At 37.9% G+C, this 23,675-nt stretch overlaps 1 protein-coding gene across 1 annotated transcript; it reads left to right on the top strand.

The window, feature by feature from the left end:
- Positions 1-2,818: 2,818 nt before the first annotated feature.
- On the top strand, positions 2,819-21,352 carry VCAM1 (vascular cell adhesion molecule 1). Its single transcript, XM_032422637.1, has 9 exons — positions 2,819-3,056; positions 3,582-3,857; positions 6,110-6,430; positions 7,717-7,983; positions 11,556-11,831; positions 13,698-14,018; positions 14,905-15,171; positions 16,650-16,916; positions 20,426-21,352. Exons 1-9 carry the CDS (start codon positions 2,966-2,968, stop codon positions 20,584-20,586), a joined length of 2,247 nt encoding a protein of 748 aa, XP_032278528.1. The 5' UTR covers positions 2,819-2,965; the 3' UTR covers positions 20,587-21,352.
- Positions 21,353-23,675: the final 2,323 nt, after the last annotated feature.

Genomic DNA, 23,675 nt, shown 5'->3' with positions numbered 1-23,675 from the left:
AGTTGTCTACCATCCTCATCACTTTCCTCTGAATACTCTCTGCTTTTGTCTCTGTCATAAGAAATGGCATCCTGAATCAGACACCTCTGTTCCCAATATGGTCCTGAATGGCCTCAGATGATTAGAAGGTTGAATGCTATGAGTACAGCTTGAGCTTACTGCATCTATTTTGGTTTCTCATAGCAATGTTAACTGGTGTTCACCTTATGGATCACTGAAATCCATCTTCCTATGGATTATGGTCCTCCATCTGTACTCAAGTATTTGATGTCTTACATTTAAATACTAGATTTTAATGCATTCCTATTAAATTTCACTTCATCATCCTTTGAGATCTTCTTGATCTTGATTCTGTCATTTTTAAGGTTAACTAACTTTTCCAGTCTTTTATTATGAATAAATTAGATAATCATGTCTTCTGTGTTGCTGATAAAAATGTTGAACTCAACAATTTCAAAGACAAAACACAGTAACTCTCTATCCAGGCAGATTAGTCCCAATCTGTTGTACTTACACTTGCAACTCTATTCATTCATTCATTCCACAAAATTTAATGAATACCTTATCTTGGTCTAGATTTTTAAGATGAAAAACAAAAAAGCCTGAGTTTGTAAATTGGGAAAGATAGATTTATTAACAGATAAATGTAACACAATAGGTGCTCTGTTACTGGTATACATTAGTGTAGAGAGGCCATAGAAGAGCACAGTCAGGGTATCCGGGTGGTTCAGTCAGTTAAGCTTCTGCCTTCAGTTCAGGTCATGATCCCAGGGTCCTGGGATCGAGCCCCACATAAGGCTCTCTGCTCAGCGGGGAGCCTGCTTCTCCCTCTCCCTCTGTCTGCCTCTCCCCCCTGCTTGTGCTCTCTATCTCCCAACTAAATAAAATCTTTAAAAAAAAAAAAGAAGAGTACAATCAATTCAGTCTGGAAGAAGCAGATTGGACCTCAAATGGAGTGCAAAGCAAAGATATAATGAGGGACTTCATCTAATATTTTGCTGAAAGCACTGTGAATTAATTCAATAGATCAGATAATTCTTCGATGTTCAAAACTTGGAATCATATCCAAACTCAGAACTGAAGTTATTTACCAAGACTTGGTCTTTGGGAGCTCATTAGATCCTATCAGTCACTTGTTTTTGTACAGAGAAATGCATTAAAATTCCTTAATCCCCGTTAGATTTCTTCTGAAGTTAAGGAGTCAACATAAATGGTTCGGATCATCTTCTTCCATGAGGACAACTTTGTGAAGGACCACTAGGTTACTGGTTTACCAGCCTATTTTGCCTGAAGCCACTTTTCTGATCCCTAGATATTTGGTAGGTGAAGTAACACATATCAGAGCCTCAGAATAGCTTCTCCCACTTCTCCCACTTCTTTTTCTTTCCTTGTCCATTAGTGAGTCCATCCTCATCGGTATTCAGGAAGATGTCCAGAAGCCTCTCCAGCCATGTAGGGACAGGTGCGGTTTCCAAACCTTAGTTGTGGCCTTCGTTACATAGCACTGGCTGGTTGTTATCCACATCCCCATGAGTCAATGAGCTTGGGTATTTTCTTGTAGAATCCAACTTTTTCTCATTCAGTATTTACACAGGATTGCTAGCATTTTGAAAGTCTGTTTTCCAAATTTTAATTTACAGTATTTATTACTGTACTTTTGTTGTGTCTACGAAGTGTAAAACCATGCATTAGATACTGGGAAGGTAGAGGTAGGTGCAATGATGTACAAGAACTGGTCCCAGTCATTAAAGGAACTGATGATCCAATGGAGGAGGTAGACCAGCACGTGTATAATACAAGGAAGTGGCTATTCCGGTTTCTTTTTGATTAGCAAGCATTTTGCAAAGACTTGAGCTATGTGTGTGCAAGGCTAAAACTGTCATTTTTTAAAAACAGCTTTAAAAAAAAATAATTTCACTGGGTAGGGCGGGGTGGGGTAGGAAGAGCATCAAATTGGTTATCATCACCTCCCATATAACAAAACCAAATTATTTTTCATGTTTTGATTGTGTCTGTGGTCCAATCCAAGAGATTTACCACTTCAGATGAATTCCATACATTTGCATTTAAGTCTGTGAAAGAATTTCAGTTCAACAAGCAGCTGAACCAAAGGATTGGTAACTTTCCTGAAACAAAAGGGAAAAATTATTTCTCTTGTTTTAGTAACATTCCTTTACTTTCCACTTCAGAAATCATTTCAGAAAGTTGACGTTTGTTGCTAAAAGAATTATTTTTATTAATATTTTTATGAGTAGAAAGAATAAAACTGAAAAGTTAAGTGGTCTCCCTTTTAAAAAATAACTCATAAAAAGATAGGAGCTTTTCTTTTTTCTTGTAAGCGAAAAATTAGACCCTATTTTAGAATTTGCAAATATGTCTTAATGGAGAATAATTAGTTCATATGACATAGTGGTTATTTAGCCACTTCAAAATCTGGAGTATAATTTACTATTCTTTCTCTCCCTCCCTCCCTTTCTGTCTCTGTCTCTCTCCTCCTCTCTCTTGCTTTTCCTTTATTTTGAAATGAGCATTATTCTGAAATGAGAGCTCCCTTGTATTTTTCTTGCAAAAATATCCTTTTTTTTTTTTTTTTTCAGCTCAGGTCTTTTTTTTTTTAATTTAATTTAATTTTATTATGTTATGTTAGTCACCATACAATCCTTTTGTAGTGAAAATCAGGAAAAGCTTTAATTTTATCACCTTGGAAGTGTTTCATTTTTCAGTACTGGTTTCAGTACCGAGAGCAAATGAAGGGGTTAATCCTGGACTTGGCTGGGTGTCAGTGAAACTTTTTTTCTGGCTCTGCTCCGGGTTTCCCCTTGAAGGGATTTCCCTCCGCCTCTGTGTCTCTGCCACAAGACCCTTTATAAAGAGCAGACTTTCCATTTCACTCCTCACTGAGCCTCCCTGGCTTTAGGGGCTAAAGTCTCTTCCAGGACACCTTCAGGTGGGACAGAAAGAAAGGATGTTCTCATCACAGCAGCAACTAAAAGTGCCTAGGAAGATGGTCGTGATCTTTGGAGCCTCAAATGTACTTTGGATGATGTTTGCAGTTTGTAAGTTCTTTCTTTGATCTGTTCCAAATGCTCACATTCCATTTCAGCTCTGATTTTGGCTTCAGTCAGTTGTGCAATGGTAGTGAAGAAAGGCACTAGGATTTTTAAGTGGGAAAACAATTGAATGTAACATGTAATGTGCTATTGAGTATTGCTATGTACCATGGTATTGTCATAGTTGGAGCTATAAATTAATGTTTTTTGGATATCTTTTTCCAGTGTCAAATAAATAATTGGATTCTATCTCTACTGAGGTCTATCTCTTCAGTTTCCTGTACTTGATAATGAGCTTAAACTTAGCAAATGCCGAAACAACTTTCATAAATGGGCATCAAGGTCAGGACTGAGAGTTCTCCATGATTCCAACACCTCTGGCAGTGACTCCAGTGCGTTTTGGCTGCCTTGCAGTTAGTTCAAAACTTACGAAAGAGATCAGCCAGATTGTGTTTTGGACATTATACTAGAACAGAGCAGAGGGAGTAGAATACTAAACAAAGTTTGCTTTTCTCTTTTTTGTCTTCACAGCTCAAGCTTTTAAAATGGAGATCTTCCCTGAAAACAGAGTTGTTGCTCAGATTGGTGATGTCATTTCACTGACTTGCAGTACAACGGGCTGTGAGCCCCCATCTTTCTCTTGGAGAACTCAAATAGACAGTCCGCTGAATGGGAAGGTGAGAAATGAGGGGACCAATTCCACGTTGACCATGGATCCTGTTAGTTTCAACAATGAACATGCTTACGTGTGCACAGCGACTTGTGGATCTAAGAAACTGGAAAAAGGAATTCAGGTGGAGATTTATTGTGAGTACTTCAGAGGATCTTTGATTTTCTCTTAATTTTGCTTTAAAATAAGTTTTTTTAGAAAGGGTATTTTTAAAAGAAAAAAAAATGAAAGGATACTCATGTCCAGATTCTTGACTAGAGGACATACTGCCCCAAGAAATTTAAGACTACTAGCACTAGAAAAGGAATCCAAACCTTGCCTTTATTTCTAACTCTGCCACAAACATAGTGACCATGGGTAAGATTCAGCCTCTCTGGGCTTTTCTTTTCTTAGCTGTAAAATGAAGATCTCTGAAGTTTTTTAATCTTCTTTTTCAAAAATTTCTATTTGATTATATCCTTACATGTTTACTTGGTCATACGCCTAAATGGTTTACAAATTCCATTCTTCAGGGATTTTCCACTTATTTATTCTTACTCAATTTTGTGCTTAAAATCAGCTTAAGTAGGAGATCTGTAATTTAGTAATAGGCTTCTGTACAAGAGTTTTCCCTTAGACATAAGGAAAATATCTGCAAACATTTCACTCGTTTGAATTTGGTACAGATAAATTTAGGAGGGTTGTTTTTGTTTTTGGTGCCATTAAGCCTTAATGCTCCACCACTCAACCTCAAGGTTATTGGTGTAATGAATTAGATTTGCCTCATGAATGTTAATAAACATCCCTAGTTTGCCATTCTACCAAAATGCATGTCAATCCATTCTTGATCCAGCATATAAAGTTAGCAAGAGGAGTAAAGAACCAACCTGAAATAAAAATCTTGTCTTTGGTTATTGATGACTACTCTTTCAGAAAAACAAAACAAAATGAAACAAAACAAACCCTGCAATCCTTTATGACCATCTCTTCATGAAGACCCCATTTGATTATCTTATAATTATTTTGGTTCCCTTCTGCTATGGTGGAGCTCAGCTTTGCCCGGCATCCGTAATTGATTCTTCAATAAGCTCCATGTGTTGCTAATGCGTCCGGAGAAACCGTGCCTGGCCGGCTGCTTCCAATTATGCCGGTTGTACATGCATAGTTTGTCCGTGCAGCCTCGTGAGCTCCTTGAAAAGCCCCCTTATGTAAATACAGGGAAAAGTAGCAAGTTCTTATATTACCTGACAGCAAACTATGCAGATTATGGACACATTTCTTACAGAATACGAGGGATAGAAATTATTGGTGGAAAAATTAAAAATACTGTTTTTTCACATAGCAAAGCCTTTCCAGTTCCTTGTCTTTGCTCTCAAGCATCAAATAGTTGAAGATTTAAAAAAGAGGACTAAAGACCCTTCTGGCTTTAATTATCTTCCCTGGGGTTTTTCTTCAAGAGTATCTGTCTCTCATTATGTTTAACAATCCTGTCTCCATTCCACATTTGATTGTAATATTCTTTAGAGCTGGGACCGTTATGTTCTTATTGTACAGAGTCCTGAATCCAGCCAATGGGTTACCATCATGACAGTTTGTAATGAAAAGTTAGCCCTTGCAAAGGAAGCAATGGTTGACTGAAATAGCACGTTCCCTGTTCCCTAGGCACTGGAAGGTTCAAGTGGAGTGCTGGTTAGGACACTGAGTCAGGCATTGCCGGAGGCAGATCTCCCTTCCAGAATTTAAAGATTGCACAGCCGTACCTTCCTGGTGGATGAATTCCTGGCAGAGGCATCATTTTCAGGAACCAATTATTTAATGTCGCTCGCTTCATTTCTTAGCATATGGTGCCCAATAGCTGTTCTTTGTAATGATATTCTGAGCCTCAGTTTCCTTATCTGTAAAGTGGACATATGTCTGCCTTAAGATAAGAGAATGTGATATAATGTAAATCTTCAGTAACAGTACAGAATAATGGAAATCCTGAGTGAAATCCCAGACTTGCCATTTACTAGCTGTGTGACTTTTGGCAAGTTATGCAAATGTGCTAAGTCTGTGTTTTCATATCTGTGAAATGTGAAATGTCTTAGAGTTACAAGAAAATTATTTATATTTAATGAATAGCACAGTGGCGGGCACATAGAAGTATCCAATAAACATTAATTTCTTCTCCCTTCTTTTACTCTAATAATATGCAACCCTTGGTACATGCAGGACAGTGCTGAAGAACTCCTAAAAGGTGATTGATTCTGATTTGTGAACCCACCCAAAACCATAAAAGGCTATTTGAACAATGAATTAAGACTGTATTAACAGAAACATTAGACTTGGTTTGCACTGCACTAAATCAGTAAAAGACCTTATATTACATGAACAGAAAGCCCACTCATGTGTGTTCGCTTGATCTTTACAGCTTTCCCTAAGGACCCAGAGATCCATCTGAGTGACCCCCTAGAACTGGAGAAGCCAGTCACTGTCACATGTTTGGTCCCCGATGTTTACCCATTTGACAGGCTGGAGATAAATCTGCTGAAGGGCAATGATCTCCTAAAGAATAAGGAATTTCTAGAGCCTATGGAGGGGAAGTCCCTGGAGACCAAGAGTTTGGAGGCAACCTTCATTCCTACCAAAGAGGATATTGGGAAAGCTCTTGTTTGCCGAGCAAAATTAAACATTGATGAAATTGACTTTGAGCCCAAAGAAAGGGAGACTACAAAAAAACTACAAGTCTACAGTAAGTACTTGTGTGATGTAGTCTAGTCTTTGTGGGAATTTAGTCAGCTAAAGTCAGGAAGGCATTAGTTTATAGTTTTTACTCCATTTTTATTCATCGAGAATATATTTGTCAACCGCATAATTCAATGAAAAGAGCACTGGATTTGGGTTGAGAAGACTTCTGGCTCCATTAACGGTGTGAACTTGGGTCGCTCAATTTCCTTATTTCCCAATCTATCAAAGGGGAGTAATAATACCAGCTGACTGGGTTGTAGGAAGTGGGCTCAAATGAGATGTTTTTAATTATGTTTTGCAAACTCTTATAATGTGCCCTGAAAGATTAAGTTGTAGAGATTTTACAAGGTGAGCACTTGTTCTCTGTGTGTGTGTGTGTGTGTGTGCGCGCGCACGCGCATGCACGCCCGCTCGCGTACTCGTCTGCATGTGCATGTGCTCACACATACATATGTGCATTGGATGGGAGAGTGGAGATGAGGTGTGATTACCTCCACATTCCCTGAGTCTGGGGCCGGGGGCAGATTTGAGGCAGGCTTGTAGTCCCAGAATTGTGTGGGAGTGGACTCACTGTACTCCATTCTAGACCAAAATGCTGTGTTTTGCTTTGGACACTACATTTAAAAGAAGTATTGCCAACTATAGCATGTTTAGCTGAAAGAGAATGAGATGGAAAGGATTTTATCAATATTTTGAAAAGCATAGTCAAGATGGGGGTATTTTTCCTAGAGAATACAAAACTTGGAAAAGAGAGCTATCATTAAGTATTTGAAAGACAGTCGTGTGGAAAAGGGATTTGATTTATTCTGTAACAGCAGAGGACTGAACTATGGTCACTGTGTGAAATTTGTTTACAAACAGGAAGGTTTCAGTTCAATTGTTCTAATAATTAAAGCTGTCCTCAAATCAAATGGACTATTTTGTAAGACAGCGATTCCCTCAACCAAAAGTGTTGAAGCCAACTTAAATGAGCACTTGGCAAGGATACTAAGAGGACTTCTACCTTATCTGGGAGATTGAACCATATTACTCTAAGGGTCTTTCTTAATTTCTGAGTATCTGTGGCCATCTGAAAATACCAAACATCAAAAAAAGTAACTCACTCAGATTAGTCAGAAATTGGATTGACTGATTTTTATTACCCCACAATACTGATTTTACACTAATATGACAGAGTAAGTTTGTCAAATTTGTGAAAGCATATGAATACAGTCTGTGAGAGAAATACATTATCCCTGTTGGATCAAGATGATGCCTAGCAGTTACTAATCTTGTGCCCTGCCTTTTCAGTCTCACCCAAGAACACAGTTATCTCTGCAAACCCCTCCACGAGGCTGCAAGAAGGTGGTTCTGTGACAATGACATGTTCCAGTGAGGGTCTCCCAGCCCCACAGATTTTCTGGAGCAAAAAATTAGATAATGGGAGTCTACAGCTCCTTTCTGGGAACACAACTCTGACTTTAATTGCTATGAGGATAGAAGATTCTGGAATTTATGTGTGTGAAGGAGTCAATCAGGTCGGGAAAGATGGAAAAGAGGTGGAATTAATTGTTCAAGGTAAGTAGATTGTGAGAAAGGAATGATAAAGGTGCTATAATTGGGGTTTGTGCAATAAGGAGACAACTTCAATGTCAACATTGCTTCCTTAAGTTTTATTGATGATCCATCTGATGTCATGTCCTGTAGCACAATTGTATATTCATCTTCCTCATATTTCTCAGAAGTCTTTCCTCCCAGAGCTCACACAGCTCTGCATTTCTGAGTCTTTTCCATCTCTCACCATTCCTTTCCCACCTCATTCCTTGGCTTTCTCTTCCTTCCGCCGCCTGATTATTAGTATTCTCAGGTTACCATATCTGTCCTCATCTCTACTCACTCTGGACTCCCAGTGTTTGGGCCACTATATGCTGCTTACTCCCAAATTCATGTTCCCATTCCATATCACCAAACCTGTCATTTCTTCCTCAAAATGATCCTTAGAATTTGTCCTCAGTTTTTCAACCCTCTTGCCATTGTCTTTGTTTGTCATCTCTGACTTGGACTCTTGCAAGATGTTTTTTAAATAACAGCATTCATTGACCACCAGCTATATGCCAGGTACTTTATATATGTTAGCTGTAATCTTCAAGAAATAACTAAAGAGTAAGTATTTTATACTCATTTTACAGATGAGAGCATATTGTCTCATGGAAATGGATAATGGCTCCTACCAATCATATGCCTCATATTTGCTGGGAATTCCACTTTCCACTCTATATATGTTGTCTTGTTAGTCTTTACCACTACCTTATAAGATAAATAAAAACACAGGTTCAGCATAGTTCATACTTTGCCTAGAGTCAAATTGCTCACTAGGGGCATTTACTATGATTTTAACACAGGCACATTTTAATCAAAACTCTGTGACTTTTTAACTAAAGAGCTAATTGTCTTCATATGGTCATCCTGCTATCATTCTGTCCGCAAGATAATCAACCCTATGCAATGCTATCAGAGTATATACCTTAAACAAAAAAGGTACTCATTATATATGACTTCAATGAAACCCTAATTGCATGTATTTTAAAATTCACATTTCTTAAAATAACTCTTCATAATCTGGTCAGAATCTACCTTTGTAGCTTCATTGGTGTCCCTGTACCTCTGTCCATGTTGCTCCTTCTGCCTGGAGTGCCCTTTCTTTACCTGGCAAAGTCTTAGCCATCCTTCAAGACAAAGATCATGTCAGCCTTCCAATTCCGGATTGTGTTAGGCAAAGCTGGTCATTCCTCCCTTTGTCTACACTCAACACCTCTTATCGAAGTTTGTGTACTTCTGTTTAGTTCAACACGTATTAATCAAGAGCCCTTGTCCAAGAATCCAAGAATTGTGCTTGGTACTTTAGGGGCAGACATGAAAAAGTTATGGCGATGGCCCTTGAAGAGCTTATAATGTAGGGAGGAAAGACAGCATGTAAGTAGATAATTTAAATATACTTTAGTAAGAGCCAAAATAATGTATCTATTTAAATATGTCTTTTCATTAAACTGCAAGCTCCTTAAAGTCAGGAACTGTGCCTGTGTGTTTTAATATTTGGGTGTTTACCACAAAATAGGTGTCCAGTAAATATTGATTGCATAAATTATAAACATGAGCAACACAAAATTTTACAATATGAAAACATAGGGTTTAAATTTGGATGGTTAAAACAATAAAATTGAGACTCACCATCAGTAGATTAACTCAGTTGGGTGTTAGGTTACCATTCTCAAGAGACCGGGAAAGTATTAAACTAATAAAACTAATCACCCATCCTGGATAACTCCACCCCCTAATAAACTAGATCCTATTTCAGTGTGAAAAGGAAATGCGCTCTGGGGTTAGAGAGGGCTGTTTTGAATTTTGCATCACAGGACATTAACAACCTTTTTTTTTTTTTAAGATTTTATTTATTTATTTGACAGAGAGAGACACAGCGTAAGAGGGAACACAAGCAGGGGGAGTGGGAGAGGGAGAAGCAGGCTTTCCGCGGAGCGGAGAGCCCGAAGTCGGGCTCGATCCCAGGACCTTGGGATTAACGACTGAGCCACCCAGGCGCCCCAGGACATTAACAACCTTAAGTACTGAAGAGAGAATTGAACTTTGAAAGGACCTTCCAGTTACCTAAGAATTACTCCACAGGGGGCTCAAGTTTGCCTGGTAACATTATGCAGCCATTGGAAAAAATGATCTGAGAGTGCTTCACAGGCAGGAAGTGGGTCTGTTTTCAAGTTCCCCATTCCCACACTAGCATATAAGGAATTCAGAAACTCTGGTTAGTGTTCTGAATGATCTCTCTTTTTCAAAGTCTAATAGCATATCAGTTCATTGAGGTAATTTGAGGAAAGCCTTCTTTGGAAGATACTACAATGTCACCGTGAGACAAGCCAAAGAGAAAAATAACTTCTCCTGGCGCAGATGAGAAACCTGCAAAATGTGGTGTATTTGGATTACTTATATGTTGAGATTTCTCTCCTCCATCTCCAGTCTGCTATTTGGGGGAACAATTTTAGTGATTTTCTGTGGAGTCTCATCTGTCCCTTTCAGGGTTGCCCAACCACTCCCAGTTTCTTCAGGGAACAGGGAGTGGAGATTGGAAATTCCCTTTTTCCCTAGACAGGAAGCATCCCAAGGCAGACTGTGGGTCCAGCAGGGACCGCACTGTAGCCAAAGAGCTCCTCTGGATATTTGAGACTTAGCAGTTTGCCCTCCTATCTCAGTTTTTAGTTCCTGAATTAATTGAAAGTATTTTCATATTGCATCAAACAAATTTCAGAGGTGGCTTGCATATCATTTTCATGTTTAGATTTTGACTTTGCTTTCAGTGTGATTCTGTGTGCTTTCAATGGTATAACTTTATATTGCTGGCACAGAAACTCTAAGCGCTGGTCCATTATGGGCATTGCATCTAATCGGAAGACATATTTTTGTAGCTTTTCCCACAACTTCTCTTAGATCTTGCTTTATCTCCACATGAGGGTGACTTGATTTAGTTGTTCAAGCAACTGAAAAGCTGGGATCTTGAATCAGACCCACTTGGCTTCAAGTCCTAATTTTGCCAGTTGCAAACTAGATAAAGTTATTTAGCATTTCTGAGCCTAAATTTCTGTAAGGAGAAAGAGGATTAGGAGGGTGATGGGGGAAGAAGAAAGAAGAAGAGGAAAATAAAGAGAAGAAGCAGGAGAAAGTGAAAGAGAAGGATTAAGTTGTGAGGATTAAATGAGATAATTAATACAGGCAAAGTGGTTTACACAACGCTTATACACTGGAACCTCTTAAATTGTTTGAGCTGTTGTCCGCTATTACAGATATTTGATAAACTACAGCTGAGGAGAGACTGAATTATTGTCATGAAAAGATGCCAACTTCTGTCCTGACAAGTTTTTATCCACATTCATTCTGTTAAATGAACGAGTCAATGAACTCTTGTGGGTTCATTCTTTAAAACACCTTTCTGGATGGTCCCAAGGTGGAAAGGAGTAATTTCTTCTTGGCACAGATGTTAGCTAAAAAGAGATTGGGGGGGTAGGGGTGGGGAAGACCATATATTGGAATGTGGTGAAGGAAGAAAAGAATCTTATCTTCTTTTTGTCTTGTTGTTTTTCCGCTAGAGAAACCATTCACTGTTGAGATCTCCCCCGGACCCCAGGTCATTGCTCAGATTGGCGACTCAGTTGTGTTGACATGTGGTGTCACAGGCTGTGAGTCCCCATCTTTCTCTTGGAGAACACAGATAGATAGCCCTCTGAGTGGGCAGGTGAAGACTGAAGGGACCAAATCCACGCTGACCCTGAGCCCTGTGAATTTTGAGAATGAACATTCTTACCTGTGCACTGTGACCTGTGGCCATAAGAAACTGGAAAAGAGAATTAGTGTGGACCTCTACTGTAAGTGGTTTTCAGAATTGTTTGCTGTTTTTCCCCCTCAGTTTTATTGAAAGAAACAGAATGCAAGTCTGGGATACACAATGAGATCCATGTGTTTAGAAAGGGAATTTAGCCTTGTGAATTGTTCCTAAATCTCTGAACCAGAATTTCTGATGCAACTTAATTGGCCCAAATCTTAAGTGTATATTATATACGTACACAGCATCCACAGTCCTTAGTTTGTGTCTTGGCAATACTCTGTCATCATGCACTTGAACGCACTACATTTTCACTGCTTCCCATCCCCTCTGTGTGTACGGGGGTGTTCAGAAGTAGTAGTGAGCAAAGATTGAGAGTCAATACCCATTCAGATGACTGGAGAGGGGTTACTATTGCTCAGCTATTTGAACAGAGGGTGAGGCCCGAGCCTACTATTTTGAAGGCACATTCGGAAAGCTGAATGGTAGGGTGAGAGAAAAAATGAGGCAGGGGGGAGCAGGAGAAAGCCAAAAATGAAAACAGGTAGTGATATTGGTCCTAGGGGATGGCCAGTGGCAGCTGCTCAGGTGACGTTAGCACTAGATCTTAATCTTGACTCCACTGCATACGTCCACCGTGCTTCTTCTTGCTATTCCTGTCACCTTAATAAAAATCATTTACAATCTCGAATCTCTATGAATTCGATATCCTGGAATTCCTCCATTGTAATGAATGAATGACAAAATATGCAAAGTGACCTGAAAATGGATTACTCTAGGACAATTTCTCCGCCTTGAATTCAAGAGAAAATAGAACATTTTCTACCAGAAAACCTGCCCAAACTTGTGTTGCCCATCAGGATTTTGTTTAGCATGGGTTAGAGTATGTCTGTGAAGGGATTTGAACCTCTCAAAATAAGGGTAAATTTTACTGGGTTATCATGTTACCCAGAATCCAGGATCTGCTGATGTAGGCACATTCCCAACAGAAACGGGAACCTGTGGTACAGCCTTACTGCAATATGGAAATATTTGAAAATTTAACAACATCTTGCTTAAGGAGAAAAAATTTTAACATGGCTCTTATTCTTGATAACTATTTTAGTCTTATTTTTATTGGTTTGCATAAGACGTAGTGTAATTATTTAGAATCTAAATCTCATAGCTTTTTGTTAACTACAAATACTGTCTGAGAAACATTTAAAATTTACTGTCTAAACCTGGCCATTGGGAATTAAAATGTCTAAATTGAGAACTGCCCTGTGGGTCTTATTTGATACCCAGAGGCTACACAGCTCTGTGAAACCAAGCCTGGGTTCTGAGCTCAGAGAAATAAGGGTTCTGATCGCAACTCAGTGGCTTAGTAGATACAATACCTAATGAGAGTCTCTGAGCTTCTATAAGGTTTATAAGTTTTCCTAACTATAAAATAAGTTCTCTGTAAGTTTTCCTACCTATAAAATAAGTTAAATGACACCTATTTTATCAGGCTGTTTTAAAGACCGAGATAATGCATTTTAAGAGAACAACACACAATTAATATTCAGTACATCATGGGAAATATTTAAAACATTTAAAATGTATAGTTGCTAAATAAGATGGTGGAAACTCATTCCTTCCAAAAGACCAGTCCATGCTGTCAGAAAGATTGCATATCACTAAGAAGAGAAAAATAGGAAGTATATTTATTTCTTGATTGATTCATGTATTAAGTATTTTTGTTGATAGCCTTATTTATATTTAATATCATAAATATGTATGCTTAATGTCATTATTTATGTATTGGTGATCATTCTATCCCAAGTGAGTTAAAACTGTCATTTTGAGGCCTTTGCATTTAATAGAGATTTAGTTCCATTTTTCCTTTGAATGGTCACATATAAACATCATTTTTACATGATATTTGCAGCATTCCCTAGAGATCCAGAGATCGAGATGAGTGGTCTACTAGTGAGTGGAAACCCAGTCACTGTGAGCTGCGAGGTTCCTAGTGTGTATCCTTCTGACCGGCTGGAGATTGAATTATTTAAGGGGGAGAGTGTCATAGAGAGTAAAACCTTTCTGGAGGACATGGACAAGAAATCTCTGGAGACTAAGAGTTTGGAAATGACCTTCATCCCCACCACTGAAGATACTGGAAAAGTTCTTGTTTGTCTGGCTCAGTTACATGTTGGTGAAATGGAATTTGAACCCAAACAAAGGCAGAGTACACAGATGCTTTATGTTAACGGTAAGTACATGTGTGATGTAACCACAATTTAAATATGGATTTCTTCTCATGTTTGTCAGGCAATAGTTAACATGAAGTTAAGAGCTAAAACCTCTGTGGAAAAAAAAAGCAACCGGGGAAGAAATTTTAAAGTAATTATTATAACAAACCACTCCTAACACTTAAAACAACAATAATTTATTAGCTTATGATTCCATGAGTTGGCAATTCTAGAAGGGGTCAGAAGGGCAGTTCATCTCCTCACTGTGGTATCAGATGAACTCACCCATGCATTTTCAGTCAATTGGCAGGTCAGTGGGGGATGGCTGGTCACAGATGGACTCATTTGTATGTCTGGAATCTTCTCTGGGGTTTCTGGGCCTCCCTTTCTCTATGTGCTGTCTCCTCCTGAAGGAAGGTGGAATAGGTTTAGTCACCAGAGTGCTGCATTTCGGAGGAGTGATAATGAAAGCAGGCTCAAGCTTGGAAGTCCTACAGTGTTACTTCTTTCATGTTATATTGGTCAAAGTGAATCACCAAGCCAGCCAAGATTAGAGATGTGGAAAAATGAACTCCACCTTCTCGTAAGGGATTCAAATAATTTTTGGTCATGTTTAATGTACCATAAATGTCAATACACACTATCAGTGATGATCCATTTTTTGTAGTAAGAGACTTTCTATAGAACTTATGTCTATTAGAAAACATCCATGATATGTTCACATTCTACTGTCTATTATCTGTCTGCTTAAGTAAATGGGGACAGAAACCTTCCTTTGGTAAAGTTACTGACATTAATAAATGGTTCCAGTCCATTAAATCCATAGCTCAATTTTGCAACATTATTAAGACCTTTTGGAACTCAGGGTATAAAGGGTCAAACTAACAAGTGTCCCTACCTTTTCAGTTGCCCCCAGGGATACAACCATCTTGGTCAGCCCCTCCTCCATCCTGGAGGAAGGTAGTTCTGTGAATATGACGTGCTTTAGCAATGGCCTTCCAGCTCCGGAAATCCTGTGGAGCAGGCAGCTAAATAATGGGCATCTACAGCCTCTGTCTGAGAATTCAACTCTCACTTTAACTTCTACAAAAATGGAAGATTCTGGTATTTATGTGTGTGAAGGGATTAACCAGGCTGGAAGAAGCAGAAAAGAAGTAGAATTAATTATCCAAGGTAAGTAAAATGTGATTAATGAGTTATTATTGCTAGTATTATTTTGGTTGTTGCTGGTTTTGAACAAAGTCCTCTCTGGAACCAAACTTTTTACTAAAAACATAGATTGAGAGTTTTGAAGAGCTCCTGATGTTTCCTATGCTTGGAAAGTTCCTGGAATGGTACTTCCTCATAAACCATTCCACATCTCTTATCCTAAAATTCTTTAACCTCGAGTGGAATGCTAGCTGCAGGAATGGTGCCAGGAGATCCAGTTACACTTATGAGGCAATGATTATGATGTTGAAATAGGGATAGGATGAGATATATATGTATTTGGAAATTAGTTAGGATTAAAGCAACCATATCTGGCAGAACTAGACTCTGAGTGGTATTCTTACAAGGTACATGCTAGTATTTGCATAGAAGCCTAAGAAGGCATGTAAACCTTTTGTAAATTTTGAGGTTAAAAGTAGCAGTGTCCATGCCTCTGGTTCATCAACTTGTTGCCATAGAACCACTATAATGGCTTCAGTTATCAGTTCCGGAACCCCTCTCTCCAGGACAGAGAGCCAAGACTGAGAACAAAACAATTCCTAGTTGACAGGTTGAATCCATAGGCAGTTTTGGGCAAAAACATGAAGTGATCTATTTGGATTTCTCCCCACCCCTCCCTTTTGGGGATTAAAAAAAAGGTTCCTTTTTTTTTTTTTTTCCCCCACTGGAGCTCTCTTACTCCCCGGTATTATTTCCACTACGGTATTAGTGATTTTCTTGTTACTTCATTTTAGTGATAATTTGTATTTTAAATAAACAACCTTGGAAGGGCAATGCACAACCTTAAAGAAAGCCTTTAGGATGGAGATCATGGTTCCATAGCTGTGTTTGGGGAAAGAATCTCAAATCAAGTCACAAAAATAGATGAACTTAATGGGAATCTCACTTATAAAATGGTGACATGATACCTTCTTCCATGGGCTGTGTATTAATAGAGATGTTGCATATCAAATACTTAGCCCAGTGCCCACCACTTAGTAAATGGTAATTATGGTTGTTAAGAATAGTAAGGAAAAAAAAGAATAGTAAGAAAACCATCTCTGCATAACTTGATCCAGGAAAATCCAACTCAAAACTCAGAAGCCTGTAAAGACCTTTGTACTTCAAAGTAAAACTTTGCACAACATTGTGACAGAAAGAAATGTTTTTTTTTCACATTTGAATTCTATTGCTGTTTATCAAATACCATTTTTTGGCTAGTCTGGATAAAGAATTAGATTAAGGGACATGAGAGAAGTACAGACAGGTCTTATCTTATTAAAAACACGATCATTTATAACAAACCAGTTAATCCTTGACTTCTTTACTTGCCCCTGTAAACATTTAATGCAAACAGTAAGCACAAATAGGTCCCTGACAGCTAATTGTTGCTGTCATTAAATTAATATGAAAGTGGTTTATATTTCACCCAATCAGAGGTGCCTTTTAAATTCTCTTTACAGTTGCTCCGAAAGACATACAACTTATAGCTTTTCCTTCTAAGAGTGTCAAGGAAGGAGACACTGTCATTATCTCCTGTACATGTGGAAATGTTCCAAAAACTTGGATAATCCTGAAGAAAAAAGCAGAGACGGGAGACACAGTGCTAAAGTCCAGAGATGGTGCATATACCATTCACAAGGTCCAGTTAGAGGATGCGGGAGTGTACGAATGTGAATCTAAAAATGAGGTTGGCTTGCAATTAAGAAGTTTAACCCTCGATGTTAAAGGTTAGTTAGTTTTTTGTTTTTGTTTTTGGTGATTTTTTTATAATAGTCAGAGGTTTGGTGGATTGTAAAGATTTTCCAGGATCAGGTAAATGAGTTGGCAAAATGGAGCTGAATTCCATGTTGACTATGGTTATTTCTCAATGTTTCCTAAAATAATCATGCACAGCTGTCCTATCCTATGGAGTTTAGACAGGAAGTTGACATTAATCATTGGTGAGTACAGGATTCCCATTTGCTTTTCTCAAAGTTGACAATTCATCATTGGTCTCTGAAGTCTTGCATTTCCTAAGCGTTTAAACATACGTTCAAAACCTTTCCCTGGAGGTGATAAGAAAACTAAAGAAGTAGGATTGGCACAATGAAGAGAAAAGTTTCTACCCAGACTCTTGTCCCTCCTACCAGAAGGGAACGCTATTCTCTGAACATGGATTAATTGCCTATTTTCTGGATTGACTCCTTTCAAGATAATAATCAGAAGTGGCAATCTTGATGCTGAACAACATAAAAGAATCTTTAGACTACAAAATTGCTTTCTTAAAAGTCTAAGCCCCTTGTCCATCCTACCCTATTCTGAGCAGGGGTGGGGTGAGCAATGGCCTCAGCAAAGAAACTTCAGGGGCCGTTTAACTTCCTAACCCCTCTTGTGAATGCACAGTAGGATCTGTTGATCTTATTGGTGTAAGCAGAATATGTTAGCCTTTACTAATCAGTCTCCATGCCTTGTATTGGAAGCTACACTTGGGGTGAACAGGACTGCAAACAAATGCAACTCTTGGAGCCTGTGCACTTGGCTATCAGAGTCTGCAACCACATGTCAGTATAAAGAAAATTTGAACTTAGGTCCGAAAACAGGTAAAAGTTCTACTCATTTGGCCAAATTTCTCAACATTGCAAGCCTTACCATATGTTTTCTGTCTTCACAGTATCTCCTCAAAACATGACAATATCAATTCATCCATCTAGAAATGTTAAAGAAGGGGAAAATATCACAATTTTATGTAAAACTTTTGGTCATCCACCTGTAGCGATTATCCTGAAAAGAGTTGATCTGGCCAATGAAATTACTGTGTTCAAAGAATGGAACACTTACCTCGTGTCATGCTACTCAGAATGACATGGGGGTATATGTAATCAGTGCTTCTAATGAGGTTGGGGATGATTCTGGACGGACTGAGATCTCAGTTACAACTAGGTTGAAATTCATTCATTCCTATTTCTTTTCATCTTCGATGCCTCTAGTCCACTTTTAATTAAGCCTAGGCTCAGAAAATTGGACTTCTAACATTTTTGTAATTCTGTTTGTAGTTAATGATTCTCTTTTAAAGATATATCAAAGCTTCTCTACTTTTTAAACTCTCTCACACATTGTCTTTTCTAATTGCTTTATTAAGTGAGTAACTTACATATTTGCCATTTTTCATTCATTCCTTACATGAACTATCAAGGCATTTTAGGCACTCAACTAAGAAATTCAGGCCCCCAAGCTATAGTTTAAAGTAACTGCAAATGAATAGAGACAAAAATTTGTCATTTTTCCTTCGTATTTCGAACTAGCTTAACTTTCTATTTAGCTGAGTTTTTTAAAATTACTTTTGTTTTTCTTTGTTTTGGCTTGAATGTATTCCAATAATAGGAATGGTTGGGAGTCTAGGATTTTCAGTGTTTATACAGCTAATAAAAAATAGTGTTTGAAGTTTGCCCTGGTAACCGACTCAGCAGCAAATTTGTGTTTGACTGCAGATGCCTGAAGGGACAAGTGAAGGCAAAAGATAACATTTATTAAATTGAAAAGAAAACAATAGGAGTAGAAATACCATTGTCCAGCATGTTGTCAATATTGATGCCTAACCATCATTATGATAATGGACATCCATTAAAATATAACACTTATACTTTGACTAGTTCTACTCTAGTGAAGGAAAGTAGAAAGATGAGGCAGTTTTCATTATGTTTAGGGTTAAGTACTTTTTGATTTTAATAATTTGAAAAAATTGACTTCCTGTCATCTGACCATCATGATCCTTTTCTATTTGGTTGATTTCCAGTGATTAGAAACTTCTAGAGGGAATGTAGTCATCGCCAAAGTCAGATTTCTTCAAAGACAGAAAACATATACGCTACTTTAAGAGACTGAATACTTGTGAGGTCATACAATGCTGGGCAATCATAAGTATAAATAAAGATTTTATTTATTTATTTATTTATTTATTTGACAGAGAGAGACACAGCGAGAGAGGGAACACAAGCAGGGGGAGTGGGAGAGGGAGAAGCAGGCTTCCCGCCGAGCAGGGAGCCCGATGTGGGGCTTGATCCCAGGACCCTGGGATCATGACCTGAGCTGAAGGCAGCCGCTTAACTGACTGAGCCACCCAGGCGCCCCAAACAGAAGTATAAATAGAGATGAGCTTCCAGTAAATGCCATGTTATCTTCCCCAGATGTTCTTATAAGGTCAAGATGTCAAATAGTTATTGCAGCTGTCAGATGATTTTTAGTAGATTGGAAAAAGTACTAATTTTAGTTCTGTAAACTCTTACCTTCTGTACCCAATTTACAACTAAATGACAAAGTGATAGGTTGTAGAACGAAAAGAAATGCATTACTATTCAAAAAATATTTATTGGGTGTCAGCTACTCCAAGCCATGAGGCAGGTACTGGCTATTCATTGGTGGACCAAAAAGAAAACTGATAACATGGTCTAATGTAATTTATAGTCTGTAAGAGGAGACCAAAGTTAATAGATAATCATACAAACAAATGCTTAATTACAAGCAGTGATAAGAGCTATGAGAGGAAAGTGCAGTGAGTTATGAAAGTATATCAGGGTTCCTAATTTAAGCTGGAGAAGATGTGGGTCAGCGAACGCCTCTGAGTAGGCAACATTCGAACTAAAATGTACTATCCAAAGAACTTCAGTTTATCAAGAGATGATATAAATGCTGAAGAGGAATAACATATATTAAGACACCCTCTTCAGAGATACAAAATTTAAAATTTTGTATATATCTCTGAAAAAGCTGTCAGCAAGAATTCTTTTTCTTACTATCGCATATGGTATTTGACTAAAATGGTTACACTTTAGATATTACAAGGATTTTCTTGGAGAATTAATTAGTCATTTCAACTCATGGTCAGCAGAGTCCTAGTTCTTTAGTAGATTTTTATATATTCCAAAGCAAATACTCTTCCCCAATTCTCGCTTTTGTAAATGAGCTCTAGAAAGTTGTGCCCTTGCTTCCATTCTACAATTGAACCTGATTCTATTTGGATACAACTTTGTGTAAGTCAACAACTGTCATTTTTAGACTCATCATGATCATAGCAACTGCCAACTGATTATTTGGGTAATTCAGAGAAATACACATTTTGGGTCCTGCTGGCCCTTATCACTGCTTTGATTCACTCTGATTTAGAGAACTAGTTGTACTGTTAAGATAAAACATGTAATTACTACTATCAAAAAAAGTTTTTGTACTAGACATTAATTGCACCCATTTTGTTGTTTTCCAGGAAGAGAAAATAACAAGGACTATTTTTCTCCTGAACTTCTCGTGCTCTATTGTGCATCTTCCTTAATAATACCAGCCATTGGAATGATCATTTACTTTGCTAGAAGAGCCAACATGAAAGGGTCATACAGTCTCGTAGAAGCACAGAAATCGAAAGTGTAGCTAATGTTTGAAATGTTCAGCTAGAGACACTATTTATCCATCCAAATTCTTAATACTGCTCATCATTCCATGAGGAAAACCAGCTAAGAGTACAGACTTCCCTGAATGTAGTGAATTCTTGGAAAGAAATGGCTTCCTATGCCCCATGCTGGGAGCAAGAGGCCAAAGGAAAACTTTCTGCCTGAAAAATAGGCACTACCATTGAGATGTGTTGACTAGAGTAGTTCCTTGATGTGTATATACAATAACATGATCTGTACATATGTAAAATAAAATTATGTCATAGCAAGATCACTTGGAATAGCAGCACTCTATAGTCAGATCTTCAAAATAATTCAACAGTGTTGCCTCGGCTGATATAACTGAATGCATCTTAAGAAAATGTAACATTAATATTGACTGGCAGCTAACCTATGTCATCTTTTTAATATTTTATTTTCTTTAACAAAATTTTATTTCTATAAAGTTCATTGACAATAATTTCATGTTTTATATAGATGCTAAGGTTTATCTTTTTATAGGAAAATGATAAACCAAGAGGGCACTGGGTTCACCTTCAGGTACTAAACACTTCAACCTATGGTAAAATGGTTGACTGGATTTCTCTGGGTGGTACTTACATGGTACGGAGATGTTTTATGTTGTTGTTTATCAGACTCTTTTGTAACTTTTCCAATGCGGTCTAAAAATGCAACTTCTTTTGATTTTCTTTTGTAAATGTTTAGGGGTTTTTTTGTATAGTAAAGTGATAATATCTGGAACTGAAGAATTGTGTGTCTATTTATTGTAAGCTGCCTCCTCTCATCGTGGTGTTTGAAATGCCAAGTTCCAAAAGTAAAGAGTTCAAACCCATAGAAATAATAAGCAGATACCTGAAGTGTGATCCTCAGAGTACTTTGATCAGAATCAGGTTATGAGAATTTGGTAAAAATTCAGATTTTTTAGGCTATACTAACTTATTGAATTTAGATATCTTGTTTTGTGTCTTTGGAATCTGCAATTAAATTCTTTTGCAATTAAATTTAAAAAATAGAAAACACAAGAAGAGTGAATGCAGATGAAAGTGTATACCTCAAAGGGCCACAAATCAACACCTGTGTACATACCACTAAGACTGGGAGATAGAGCATTATTGTTCCCACCAGAGCCCATTTCATCACCTTTGCAGAGAAGTCAAGTCAGCTGTCTTCATCACTGCCAAGACAGGGCCTTCTGATTAATAAACAGTTATCTGTAAACCTTTTTCATCTTCCAGAAGGTTGCCTGTTCACGACCTAAGACCTCACTGAGCCCCAGCCCTCGTCAAAGTAGCCCAGGCCACTTATAAAATCCCGTTAGGAAGAGCTGGATTCTCTACTCCAGAAGTTCAATAATGATGTGGGGAAAAAGAGTGATTCTTTCTCTCCTAGAGACCAGAGAGGTTTCCACCTCGTCTTCCTGATCTTGTTTATGAGCACTTTTAAAGTGCAGTAGTAAAAATGAGATTGAAGACAAGTAAAGAAGACAGGTCTTCTACCCTGACTGTAGGTGCCAGATATTTGGGAAGAAGGGATTTTTTTACCTGATTCCTGGTCTCTGAAGTGGGTATGATTTGTATTAGACACTACTGCCTACTTTTTTTCTGGTTGACTGGTGTTACAGTGAAGCCCAGAAGGCACCTACCAGGGCTTTCCCCCTCAAGTAGATAAACTTCATACTGTCTATAAATCTGAACGTGAAACTAATGCATCACTTGCCTAATATTCTAGTGGGAAGGAAGCAAACAGCTGATTTGGGGAGGTACATAAGCACTTGCAGGATCTTAGTGAACTTTCATTTCCCTCATAATGTTTCATAGTCTGATTGTCTTAGAAATAGGTTCAAATCTCATTACTGACTTTTGGTAGTATTGGTTCACAGCTACCTGAACATTTTTTTCGTTTCTGAGACTGGCAAGTTTGCCATCTCTCTTTGATACTGTGATAGTCAAACCAAGGCTAATTAACAGTTTGAAAAAAAAGCATGACCGTCCACATCTTATGACCATACCATCACCTTTCCTGCTCTGGGTGAATGGTATAGGGAAATTATGAAATGACTATGAGAATGACTGGGGGAGGTAATAGCTGGGGTCAATCACCTTATGAATTAAGGAGCTTTAGTTTCCTTGTACATAAAATGAAGAGTTTCTACCAGTAAATTTTAAGGTCCTTCTAGCTCTCAAGCACAATGGTTCTTTGAAAATTTATGCATGTGCTTTAGGTAATTTTTTGTCACTTATTTTAGAGAATCTTTTTGTATTAAGCCAAATAAAGATCTAGGGATCTTCTATCTTTCACTTACTCAACTTTAATAGAACTGGAGACCAAAAAAATCAAACGTTTAAATTAATCCCAACATTAAGAAGTAGTTTCTGCAAAGATTTCATAATAGCCACTCTTCCCTGTAAAGAGGAAAGGGACATTTATAATATCTTTTGAAATGCCTTTTATTTTAGCCATAATGGTGATGAAAATTTCACTTCTGAAAAAAGAAACGTATGCAGTGGCTTTTCAAGCTTTGTTGTTATTGAAGAACATGGTTTCTCTCAAAAGACGAATCTGTAAGACTTGCTTGAGAAAAGTACAATGAATTGAATGGAATCAAATGTCTGGGTTTTTTAGTGAAGGACAATGCTATCTGGAGACAGTATGTTATTGTTTTTAGTTCTTTTGTCACTGGCAGGGACTCTTGGGGGCTTTGTGAAGAAAAGCAAAAGTTGATTCAGTGATTGAAAAAGCAAGGGTTCAGTCCTGAAAATGAGTGAGCAGATGACACTGACTTTGTGGGGCAAAGGGTGGAGGATGAATCACTCCTACGTTGAATTATGTTGTGAAGAATTTCAACTAACTTTCTCAAATGAAAGTTTCAGTCTGTGAAAAAGATGTTTAAAATCACAGTTTGTAATTAAGAATGTTATTACTGTCTTTAGTCCAATTTGTGTGCAATTAAAATTTATTCAATTACCAGGATGTTGAATACCGTCATGCTGAAAACCCCCCCAAAAATGGTATTAAATGCAGCACTTCGAATGCATTATAAAAATGACCATTATGCATTCATTTTGGAGG

This window comes from Phoca vitulina, unplaced genomic scaffold (genome assembly GCF_004348235.1).
Source record: "Phoca vitulina isolate PV1807 unplaced genomic scaffold, GSC_HSeal_1.0 scaffold2, whole genome shotgun sequence".
Lineage (NCBI taxonomy): Eukaryota > Metazoa > Chordata > Mammalia > Carnivora > Phocidae > Phoca > Phoca vitulina.
The sequence above is the reverse complement of the archived record's forward strand: the minus strand, read 5'-3'. Positions and strand labels throughout refer to the sequence as shown.

Coding starts and splice junctions, on each gene's coding strand:
- VCAM1 (XM_032422637.1), top strand. CDS start 2,966: ATGTTCTCATCACAGCAGCAACTAAAAGTGCCTAGGAAGATGGTCGTG. Junction 3,057..3,581: donor TTGGATGATGTTTGCAGTTT/GTAAGTTCTTTC, acceptor TTGTCTTCACAG/CTCAAGCTTTTAAAATGGAG. Junction 14,019..14,904: donor ACAGATGCTTTATGTTAACG/GTAAGTACATGT, acceptor CTACCTTTTCAG/TTGCCCCCAGGGATACAACC.